The sequence below is a fragment of the Tursiops truncatus genome, chromosome 4, assembly GCF_011762595.2.
Source record: "Tursiops truncatus isolate mTurTru1 chromosome 4, mTurTru1.mat.Y, whole genome shotgun sequence".
Classification (NCBI taxonomy): domain Eukaryota; kingdom Metazoa; phylum Chordata; class Mammalia; order Artiodactyla; family Delphinidae; genus Tursiops; species Tursiops truncatus.
The window spans coordinates 56,906,258-56,918,422 of NC_047037.1; the positions used below are offsets into that span (position 1 = coordinate 56,906,258).

At 40.5% G+C, this 12,165-nt stretch overlaps 1 protein-coding gene across 1 annotated transcript in view; it reads right to left on the reverse strand.

Annotated features, from left to right (window-relative positions):
- The window catches only part of PEX5L (peroxisomal biogenesis factor 5 like), a 190,307-nt gene that overhangs the window by 14,753 nt on the left and 163,389 nt on the right, over nt 1-12,165 (reverse strand). Inside the window, exons 8-13 of the mRNA XM_073803922.1 lie at nt 9,617-9,733; nt 7,236-7,379; nt 3,933-4,003; nt 2,424-2,621; nt 1,588-1,753; nt 1,046-1,203 (exon numbers count right to left, since the gene is read on the reverse strand). Coding sequence (XP_073660023.1) covers nt 1,046-1,203; nt 1,588-1,753; nt 2,424-2,621; nt 3,933-4,003; nt 7,236-7,379; nt 9,617-9,733 — 854 coding nt within the window. The remainder of the gene's footprint in view (nt 1-1,045; nt 1,204-1,587; nt 1,754-2,423; nt 2,622-3,932; nt 4,004-7,235; nt 7,380-9,616; nt 9,734-12,165) is intronic.

Here is a 12,165-nt window from a genome sequence, read left to right on the forward strand (position 1 = left end):
CTCAAAGTTATATGCCCAGAGTTATAAAACCAGTAAATGGCAGAGCTATGATTTGAACCCAAGTCTGTCTGATCCTAAGAGCCTGGCTCTTTCTGAGAATGAGAAAGGGTTTACATTTTTTGTGGAGTTTAAAACTAACATTAATTTCTCTTTTTTTTTCCAATTATGAAAGTAATACCTGGTTTAGAAAATAGAAAAAATAGGAAAAGAAAGAAGAAAAAAATCACCCAAACTTTTGGTCATTTATGGTCCGTGTTGATGGGGAACAGACAGAGGATACAGACCTGAATGATAATGAGGAGGTCAAGAGAGGAGAGAAAGACATTTCAAACTCTAAACCCACCATTTAAAAATCTGTTCCTTTTTCTTTTAATAACTAACTTTACTGGTAAATTAGGTTTAGAACAGCAGTCCCCCACCTTTTTGGCACCAGGGACCAGCTCCGTAGAAGACAATTTTTCCACAGCCGGGGGTGGGGAGATGGCAGTGACGCGGGCGGTGACGCGGGTGGTGACGCGGGTGATGGGGGCAGCAGATGAAGCTTCGCTCTCGCTCACCCACCACACACCTCCTGCTGTGTGGCCCGGTTCCGTACAGGCTGCAGACCCATACTGGTCTGCGGCCCGGGGGTTGGGGACCCCTGGTTTAGAAAACCTGAATTCTTGGTTGTGCTTTGCCAAAAACTGGCCTTGAGACCCTCTTGAGTCATTCTTCTGGGTTCCCTCGTTCCCGCCCCGCCATGGTTCTTTTCTTCCTTACCTGGGAAATGAAGGGTTGAACTGCTCATGTTTCTCAGAGTTGCCCTTGGGGGTGTTAAAAACGCAGATGACTTATCCTAAGCCCCAATCAATCAAAATCTCTGGGAGAGGGGCCTGGGAATGTACATTTCACAAGATGCCCCAATGATAGATCTGAAGATTTGAAACTTACTCTTAACAAGAGGAGATTACAAAAGGAGGTATTTTTACTGGGAAACAACCTTTCAGATTATTTAACCTCAGCCCTGAGCATAGCTCTTGGTTGTTAGCCTGCTGCCGTACTTTACCTGTAGGCGCCCAGGTTGATGCAGCTTATCCCCAGGTTGTATCTGGATCGGATGAAGCCTGGCTGAATCTCCAGCGCTCGTGTGTAGGCCTCCACGGCTTCCTCGCTGCGGTCTCCGTTTGCCAAGGTCGCCCCGAGGCGGTTCCATAATGAATAGTCCTGATGACAAAATTAGAGCTCTCTAACAACCCCTAGAAGCCACAATGACAGAGTATTCCCCTGTTCCCTGCTGAAAGATGATAGCTAAAACTGTATCCAATGCTCATGGACAAGGACCATGACAGGTGAATTACTCAAAAATCTTTATGGACAACCCTCTGAAATGACTTTCATTCATCAAAGAGCAGCTACTATTTGATGCTGTCAGGCAAATCATGTTTCTATTTTAGGTATCTAAGTATTAACAGCCACTGTAGCATATCAGTACTGATCACTTTAAACCATTGGATGCAGGGAAATGAAGTGCAGCAGAAATGCACAAAACGTAGCCTGTGAAAACTTATTTTTAACAGAGAATCTTATGGTTTCTTGCTGTGCACTTACCTCTGGCCGAACAGTTAAGGCAGCATTAAATGCATCTATTGCTCTATTAAATTCTCCCCTCAGGTGGAACAGTACCCCCAGACCTGTCTGTAGGTCTGGGTCGATCATATCTCCATTTTGGTGGGCAGCTTCTAGATATAATTCCTTCACTCCTTCCAGAACAGAGCTACAAGGGAAACAAGTTAGATTTGTAATCCAAATAGTCTGAACATAAGTGACTTACTAGTATGTTTGCTGTTTCAGGGGATGAGACTGGAAAAATCTTGCTTAAAATATCTTAGCTTAATGAGAGGACTATTAATATTGTAGGTTAAAAAATACCTGCTGATTTTCACGAAATATGTTGTTGTACACAGATAAGACTGTGCTAAGTAAGGTCTTGATGAGGAGAGTTCCATGGACCCTATGATGACAATGTAGAAAACCCCAGGGCTAAGTTTACCAAGGCTTGAGTGAGAATTTAACATCATGATTTATTGCTGATAGAAACAAAATTCCCAGAAGAAAGGACTTTCCTTTTTCCCCACACCTAATTCTCAGGCTTTACAAAACTTGGCACATTGGTATTTATTATAACTTATTTTAGGTTAATTATATGTCCAGAGCATTTGGCTTTGAAATACGGTACTCAGATAAACGTCTGGGAGTGTCCACAATGTAGGTCATTTGCCCAAAGTTTGGCTCTGGTCTCGGCATCAATCTTTGTGGTCAGTGCTGCTCTTCCAGCAGAATGCTGTCCTACAAACCATCCTGAAATGGGTGGTGGTGGGGACCGAGGCTCATTAGTTGCCCTGAAGGTGATTGTGTACTCGGATGTAATTTAATGAGAAGGATACCTATCAACGGGAGACTTTGACATCCGCCGGGTGAGGCCTGGAGACCCCTTCTTGCTCTTCACAAGGTATTTGTACTTTGGATTTTGCTTAATCCAATTTTTTAAAGCTTCACAGGCATCCTGCTGATGTCCGGTGTTAGTGTAACTCACAGCCAAAGCCATCAAAGCTTTCAAGTTGTTGGGCTGCAATTCTAAGCACCTGAAAGAAGGCAAAATAAAAGCCAATTTCAGATTTTCTTTTTGGAGCCAGAGTCTGAACAGTTCTTTAGAAAATTTGAGGTCTCAATTAAATGGTGCAAAAACATTGCTAAGCTTATGTTGTCTCTGGAAATACCGTATTTATCTACATGAAAATTGGGACCTCTGCACATTTTTAAGAAAGTTAAAACTCAGCCTGATTAGTGCTAGATTTGGTAATTTTAATGAAATGGTTTAAAAACAATAGAAAATGAGGCTAATCCTGCATATAATTTATTAGTAATTAGTTTATCTAATGAGAAGTAGGGAATATCACTATTTTAATGCCGATCTACTATCAACATATTAAATGTATCTTGTCCACAAAGCAAACTGACTTGAACTAAATTTGGATGTTAAGAAATGAAAGACTGTACAGTGTTTCATAAAGGAGAGGGAAATTCCCCATGTTTCAACTACTAGTGTGGGTTTAGGAGGCACGGGCTACAGCTGCTCTCCCTCATGCTACCCCACTGGCCGCTGGCAAGGGCTTTTCAAACTTTGATGTGCATGAGAATCATCCGGGGATTTGGTAAAATGCAGATTCTGATCTAATAGGCCTGGGGGTGGGGGCAGCCTGAGGTTGTGCAGGTACAACAAGCTCCCAGGTGATGACGATGCTGGTGATCTGTGGATAAGACTTTGCTTAGCAAGCCCTAGACAGAACCTGTATCAGTTCTTTAGGAAGAGATTACATATATATGGATGTATAATAAATATACATTTATTTATTTATAAGAAAGAGTAGGGAAAGTGAAAGTCTATTTGGTAGGGGCTATTTTCCCAGGGTTTAAATAGGAGCTCTAATCAAGGAAGATGTGATTCTATGCCCACCAAAGTAGTCTAGAACTTAAGTCAGGGGCTCAGGATGCTGAAACTATCTCAGGAGATTCTCCATAGACACATGGAACTAAAATTACATTGAGATTATTCTGAGTATGTTTTTCCTGAAGAAAACTTTCAGATGCCACAAAAGGCTAGAAAGCTAAAAAGAACTATTGATTCAACGAGTCTACTTTATGACTGCTTTTGACATAGACTCTTTTGTGCCAATGAAGGCCAATTTGTAGTTGGTAAAACACTGCAATTTAAGAACACGATGTCTTCATAAATTGTTTTCCAGAGCTAAATGGAAGTAATATGTGGCATCTTGGCACTTATCCTGGTCACATTTTTACGGTGTACTTAAGGGTCAAAGGACAAATCTGAAACCACAGGAAGTCCATTAACAGGTGTCCACCAGGCCCATGATTTTGCACTTAGCTTCATCTACCTCTGGAGGGCGACAATAGCTGCTTGTTCATTTTCATTCTCTGCCTGGGTTATCCCGAGGAACTGCCATGCCTACAAAAAACAACTGATGTCAACATTACAAGAGTAAGCAGAATCACTCATGTGCTTTAGTTGGTTCGTTTACATGTGACAGATCCCTCTGTGCAGAGCAGCCTGTCTCGGTTGTGAGAGTCTTGTAAAAGGGAAAAACATCACACGCATTTCTTCATTCAAACTCTCTTGTGACATCTGGGTCAAAATTCTCCATCATTATTTACAAACTCTAAGTATTTATTCTCTCCTGTGGCTCATGGAAACCTCTGAGTTTCTGAGATTTCATGATATTAGGTATCCTAAAATCAAAAGATAAATATATAAAACGATGCATCTATCAGGAAAAGAGGTAGAAAAATAACTCAGAAATGTAGCTAAATAGTCTAAAGTTTACAATAAGGAACCTCAAGATGTACAAAATAGAATTAGTTTGTATAAATGAAAGTCAAGCAGTTATTATAAGAGGTAACGGGAAATTTAGGAACTAGGGGAAACAAAACGAACCCCGCTACAATGTGTTCACCACTTAATATAATCATTGTTCAAAAGCATAAAACACATATAAAATGCAATATAATGTATATATACTTTTATAGCCTACATTTACACTTTATATTACATTATCAGCACTTTCATGTTTTTATAAAATCTCCCTTATATTTTTTAATTTAAATTTTGTTAAACAGATATCCCATCATTCCCTCAACCAATTCCCCTGTTCCTCTACGTTGTTTCTAATCCTTTGCAATGGTCAATAATGTGAAGAATATCTTCAAACAGATAACGTTTTCCGCATCTGGAATCAAAATTTTTAATATAAAAGATTTCTACTTATATACTTATAAGAACAGTACTTCTTACACCATTACAAGCGCAATACGCATCAACAAAACCTCTCATTACACACATTGTCCTCAGATTTGCTGGGCGTGTATCAGAGTCTTAGGGATTTTAAAAGATTTGCATAACTCTCTTCTTTGAGAAGCAATGCTATGAACATTTTAAAACAGAACTCTATGAAAACATAGGGAGTCATCTTAAAGTCCTGTAAAAATTGTATCGGCTTTTTCCCTCGTGGGTTATTATTACACATACCATATAAACTCATAAAAAAAATACTAAGTATTTCTCCCCCCAGAATATCAGTGATTCTTTTAAATCTTTCAAACATATACAGAGCAGCTTCTAATTTGATTTCACCTTTCATACATCTTAGAATGCTTCTTAAGAAAAGATTGATGAAACAGTCTTTCTCTGGGGGCATCTTCCTAGCCTTTGGGTGTGGTGTCATTTTTACCATTCACAGATCGTCCATTATCTTAGCGTTGGGCTCTCCATCGATTGAGAAGCCCTGGGTCCTGGTCTAGGATCCATCAGTTACCAAGTGTCCTCATTTTCTCAGTTATGAGCCTGGGATAATAATGTATACCTTTTTATTAAACTTCCCAGGGTTGTTACGTCAAATGATATAATATATATGAAAACACATAGCACTTAGAAATGTAAGATGACACTATTTTGTTGGGAGGGTTGTTTCCTCTTAACGCAATGACTTTCTCTTCTACATTGATACTTAGATCTTTTAAAAATACCAATATTTTGGTTCAGAATTCCAACTCTCAATTCAATCTCATTTCACTGTCAACATTTTGACTAACAAGATACTAGGTGCTTTAAGTAGTATCAATAATTAGTTTACTTGTTCTTTCTATACAAACTAAGTACAAATAATAATAATGATAAAGGCTAAACACTGATGTGCCAGGCACTAAACTGGGCATTTTATTTGTATGAACTTATCCTCACGACACCCAATGAGATAGTTATAATTGTGATTTCCATTTTACATGTGAGGAAACTGAACCTTAGAGGGTTTAAATGGCTTGTCCCAGATCACGTGGCTCATGGCTAACAAGTGGTAGAGCAGGGATTTGAACCCACATGGTTAGGATAGCAGAGCCCAGAGGCTTAACCACTGTTCTGTACTGCCTTCTCAGCACTGCATATATAATACATTTCTGCAAATTCCTCTGGGAATATCCCCCTATAAGATGTTTCCTGAAAATTATAAACTAAAAAAGAAGATTTGATACCTGCCAGTGTCTTATTACAGGCCTTTGCAGTTTGGGAAAGTTAGTGGACCAAAATAAAATTGCAGAAGCCTCTTTGGTGTCTCCCAGTCTCCATCTCCACTCACCCTTCATGTCTCAGAGAAAGGGGCTTTTCTAACATGTGAATCTGATCGTGTCCCATAGTGGTTCCCCATGGCTTTCAGGATGAAGTTCAACTCTTGGCTACCTCTTCTTCCCCCCTCTCCTGCCACTCTCTCCTCACCTTCTCACCATGGATCCAATGTTTCCTGTCCCTCTGCCCACCCACAAACCATTCCCTCTTAAAAACAGCTGGACTCCCCTGCAGTTTTTAATCCTCTCTCCCTCAAAATTCAGCTTTGGATTCACTTGGAGGGGAAGGCTGGGTCAGAACCCTTGCTCTCGGCTCTCCTGTGCGTACTCTGACACTGCATTTATTATACTACATTGATTTATTTACTTGTCTTCCAGATAGATCACAAATCTGTCCTTTCAACTGGTCCATTTTTTCTACCTCTTCAATATTTTAGGACTTCCCTGGTGGCGCAGTGGTTAAGAATTTGCCTGCCAATGCAGGGCACACGGGTTTGAACCCTGCTCCGGGAAGATCCCACATGCCGCAGAGCAACTAAGCCCGTGAGTCACAACTGCTGAAGCCCAGGTGCCTAGAGCCCATGCTCTGCAATAAGAGAAGCCACCGCAATGAGAAGCCAGTGCACTGCAACGAAGACCCAATGCAGCCAAAAATAAAAATAAATAAACAAATTTATAAAAAAACAAAATTTAAGCCAATTCCTGGCACAATTCCCGGGACACAATATGTGCTCAATAAATGCTGAGTGAGTAAATCAAGGGTGAGATATGGTGTGGCTCTAGACCCAGACAAAATCATACTCTGCCCCATGAAAACTACTGCTGAGCCTCTAGGTTGGCAGTTTTGGTCTTCCGTTTCTTGTCTCCACCTTTTATTTTTGGGCACCGTAGACACTGCAGATTTGGTTAGAAAATAGGTACCTATTTGTAACTTTCAAACACATATCAGGCTTAGCCACGTTAACTCCTTTGGGAAACTTTACTTGATGAAAATGCCACCTAGCAGAACTCTCTGTCACCCTCTGTCCGCCCCTTTCCAAGCCCGGCAGGATGAAAGGAAATAACACCTCTGCATCTCCAGGGTCCTGAAGAATTGCTGCCTCCATGAACAGGATGGTAACTGGCAGGTCCCCTTCCTTCAGCCTTTTTAAGCCTTCTTCAAACGCTCCAGGCCAGTCCTTGAAGGGGTTTTCAGTGTGAAAGTAATATCCCTACAACACAGAGGGGCCAACACAGATCCATTGATTTCACTCTTCATTGTTATATTCAGTCAGTTCTTTTTTAATTTGAATTCAATTAATTTTATTTAAGTTATTTGATTAATTTCAATTAAGTATAAATTGCTCTTTTTCCCCTTATTTTGACTGTGGTACATTTTCATTGTGTAAATGTTAGATAATCTTATTTTGTTATTGAATAATATGAAAAGAAACAAAAAGTTACCTATAATGTCATGACTTAAATATGATCACTGCTAATATTCTGGAGTTTGTCTTCCTTCTGGCATTTCTTTTGTTCTTTTTGTTTTAGCCATTTCCCCACAAGATTTTTAAAATACTGACTTTTGGGACATATTTTTGCTAAGTGCTGCCACTCACTTCCTTGAAATGTTAATACCACACACTGCACATCTGTTTATATACAGTGGCCCTTTGGAGGGCTACAAACCATTGTAATATCTAAGATTTATTTCACCTTCTACTCCTCAAACCAGTTTTTGTCCCATTGGGGGGCTGTATCTCTCCACTGAGAATGTATGCTTTAAAGTTACGATCTTTTATTGCAAAAATTTAAACAATACAGAATGTACAAATAATCTTCTAATATTTTTCTGAGTGTATAAGTTAAATAAGTTCATACTGTATATGCAGGTTTGTAGCTTAAGCCCCACTTAATTTTAGTTATTAAAATTATTTATATTATGCTAAAAATTAATCAATCCTCTCGATGGACATTCAGGTTACTGCCAATTTTTTGTTGTTGTTGTTATCATAAATAAAGCTACAGTGAAAGCCTCATGCTCAAATCTTTGTCTGCATGTGATTATTACCTTAGGATAGACTTCTAGAAGGATTTATTATGCTAAAGGCTATGAACTATTTTGAGACCCTTGATATATGTAGCTGAATTGTTTTTGAGAAAGTATGTCCTGACAGACTCTCATCAGAAGTATCAGAGATATTATTTGTGGCAACCTTAGTAGCAGAGATTGTCATAAAATCCTTCCAATTTGATAGATACAAATAAGCTAGGTCTGCTGATGATGCTCCTAAGGTTTTTAAATACATCAAATGGAGACCTTCACTCTCCATAGGTGCTTAGAAAGACAAAACTCTTTGTCAAAATCCATAGGGTATGACCAGCTTATGTAGTGGTGTTAGGGATATGGGGCCCTGGGAGTGGGGAGCTCTGGTGCATGGATTACAGCCCAGAGACTGATGTTCTGCATCAACATTCTCTCTTCTCACTCTCGATTTCTTTGTGGAAAATTAACCTAATTAGTTTTAATGAGATGGTTGATCTGATTTTATGAGATTTTTGCCTCACCTACTGTGGGACAGAGAATACTGGAGGAAGAAGAAGGACATTTCAATGACTACATAGAATGCTAATCCCATAAGATCAGAGACTATTCATCACAGTCCCCAGTATCTAGAGCAAACAGTAAAATTTGTTGGGTTGAACTAAATAACATGGAAGGTATCCAGAACTGAGTATGACTGAGAATTCCTCTACCACCAAAAAACATAACATAAACATTTATATATTTATGTTTCCCCTGTGAAAGAAAATTCAATCTTTCCATCTCTTTCTTTCAAGTCATTTAAACTTATTTCTCAAGTGTTTTCTTTTTCCCAAGTGCTTTTAAAAGCATAAACCCTAGAGCAACTGGGACTTCATGGGTAATTGGACTGGCTGCTGACTGTACTCACATATTTGCTGGGGCTCTTCTCAGGGGAATAGCTCTGAGGAATCCCCTTGGGACCTGACCTGGTTGTGTGAAGTGTATCTTTTCCACTGAGTTCTTTGCTAGCTGCATAAAGACCACCTGTGAAATACAGCCCTAAGCCCCCCTTTTTACCCCCCTGCCCAATGATATCACTTCTGTCAGCTTCCTGACGTGGCTCAGGCATTGTGGGATTAGCCCAGTTCTTGTTCTAACCCGCCCTCAATGTTAGTTCAGTAACTGGCCAAGCTCTGGTTGGCTGCCAAACTGTCTTAACATTGATAAAAAAAATAAGGGTATTCCATTCCAGCTTTGCTGCCTTCACGCATTGGAAGATTACACTGTTTTCACGTGCCAGAATTTCTTATAGGTCAGATTGACATGAAATTGTGTTTAATTCTTGGAATTTTTTTCACAAAATAGTTATCAACTAATTTATAAAAATATGATCCACAGAGGTTGAGAAAACTGGTCAGCATATGTAAGAAGAAAAATGATCACCTTCTCGCTAGCTGAGATTGTAACCTGGTTCTGGGCTTCTTGGTTCTCCGATATCCAGTTCCTCCGGGCCATTTCTTCCCATTCTGCTTGCATCTTATCCCAAAACTCTGTATCTGACTAGGAGACAGGAAAAATGAAGAGAGAGAGATTTAAGAACATGCTATATAATTTGGTTTATTTCCAGAGAGACAGTTTTCCTCATAGATAAAAATGAGTTCTGAGGAGGAATAAAGTGTTCAAACTAGCCACATCCAATGATACTCATGGTTGAAGAGCTTCTGGAGGGCACTCAGTGCTCAAAGTGTCAAACTAGATTAGTTCTGACTTTCTCCAGGAGGAAAATAGTTACCATCTGAGGAACCAGGATCACATAAACCAAATTCAGCTATAAATCCATTCCTTGAACAGTTTCAAGTGTGGGTACCAGGCACACATTTTAGGAAGGGCAGTCTCTCCTAGAGTTGCTCCTAGGCTATGAGGAACTAGAGCAACTGCTTTGGGACTGGCTGGGCAGTGACTTGGCGGGGGCAGCTGGCCATGGACAAGGGAAAGCAACATTGGTTGATCCTACTTTGTGCCAAGCACTGTGCTAGGAGAAAACTGAGTCTAGAGGGTTATGGTCATAAAGCTGGGATTGCACAGGATCTGAACCACAGTCTGGATTCTAAGCTCATGCTCATCACCTTATGGCAAACGTGGCTTCCTGGTGCTAAAGAATGAAGGAGAACAGCTTTGGGCGTGAACTCGACTGAGACCTCTTCAAGGTGTGTATGTATGTACGTATGTATTTATTTTGGGCTATTTTGGGTCTTGGTTACTGCGAGCTGACTTTCTCTAGTTGCACCGAGCGTGGGTTACTCTTCGTTGTGGTGCGCGGGCTTCTCTTGTTGAGGAACATGGGCTCTAGGCACACGGGCTTCAGTAGTTGTGGCACGTGGGCTCAGTAGTTGTGGCTCACGGGCTTAGTTGCTCCGCAGCACGTGGGATCTTCCCGGACCAGGGCTCGAACCCACGTCCCCTGCATTGGCAGGTGGATTCCCAACCACTGCGCCACCAGTGAAGCCCTTCAAGGTCTTTTCTATGGCAGGATGATTTTTTGAAAAATACTGCTTTGTGTTTTCCTCTTTATAACTTTCAACTCTTCCAAAAGGGACACCAGGCCATTAGCTCTCCTTTACTTCAGGGGAAGTATGTGTTCCTGGACTGAGGCAGAATTTTTCTTCAAGATCTGTCCCTGGTTGGCTTCTACTTTACTAAGCCTGAAGAGAGTACTTGAGGTGTCCTGGGGGCAGGGGAGGAAAAAGAGGCAAGTATCATAAAGAACTTAAGAGAGGAGGGGGAATTTGCAGGGGCAGGAAAAGAGAAGGAGGGTGGTGGGTTCTGAGAGGAGTGGGAGATGATGCTTAGGTTTTAGGTATCTCCTTGGCAAATTGGCCCGACCTCCCAGAGGATGGCAGAGGGTGTGCTAGGAACTCTGATCCTCATATGGCAGAGAAGTAGAGAGAAACTGGATTTTGAGGAACCACTTGGGACTTGGTTGGCTGTTAGCAGTCAGCAGGACAGACAAGAGGATGGAGGCTCTGTCCTTGTTTTCTGGTACCACGTAAGCCTTCCATATTTGGTGCCTAAGACTGTTACCTGGTTTGGTAAAAGAGATGCTTGGAAACCACTTTATTTTCCTTAAAGAAAACAAAGAGATGGGTATTCCTTGAACACCTGAGTCTGAGATCCAATTTCTCTGCAAATCTCAATTTCTGTGATTCTAAATTCTGTGACTTGTTGACATCCAATCGAAGGTTGTTCTTTATCTTTTAATCCTCCCAGTCTCACCCTCTACTCCACCCTCATGCCTGGGTGGTGGCTGTTCTGTGGTGGCACCTCTTCCTCAAAGTTGCTCCGAATGATAATTATAAGCTTATTTCTTCTGAATACACACATGCAGGGAAAAAGGGCCAGCCCAATGTGATTAATCCCAGGCTACTAACTAATAAATAGTACTTTTTGTTCTCCTTCTTTATTATGTCCAGAATACTCATTCCTACCCCAGATACAGGTCCTGTCCCTTCAGTAGAGGCCTTCCCTCAACAAAGGCTCAGGACAGCAGGCATCTGGATAATCTGTGTCTGATATGCTAGAAGCCCATGGAATGGATACCACTTACCCAGGTTAAGGTTAGGAATAATATTCAAAATTTCTTTTTCAAAGAGTCTTTCTAGTAGAACACCAAATTGTGCCAACAGAATGATCTCAGATATACAACAGCTAGATAAAACACTAGAAGGAGATATCCTACCATGTTAGGAGTAATCTGTCTTTGAATGAAGGGATGACGGGTGATGTTTTTCTCACTTTTTTTGCTCTTCTGTACTTCCTGAATTTTCTATAAGTATATATTTTTTATAATTAAAGAAAGGTTAAAAAATAATAAAAAGAAAAATTATCTTTCCTTTTTAAAATACCAGGAAACCTGCACATTTAGATACTGAGGAGACAATTTCTTGAATAGCTTTTCAAGAATGCAGGTTGAGCTTGTCTGCCTAGAAACAAAG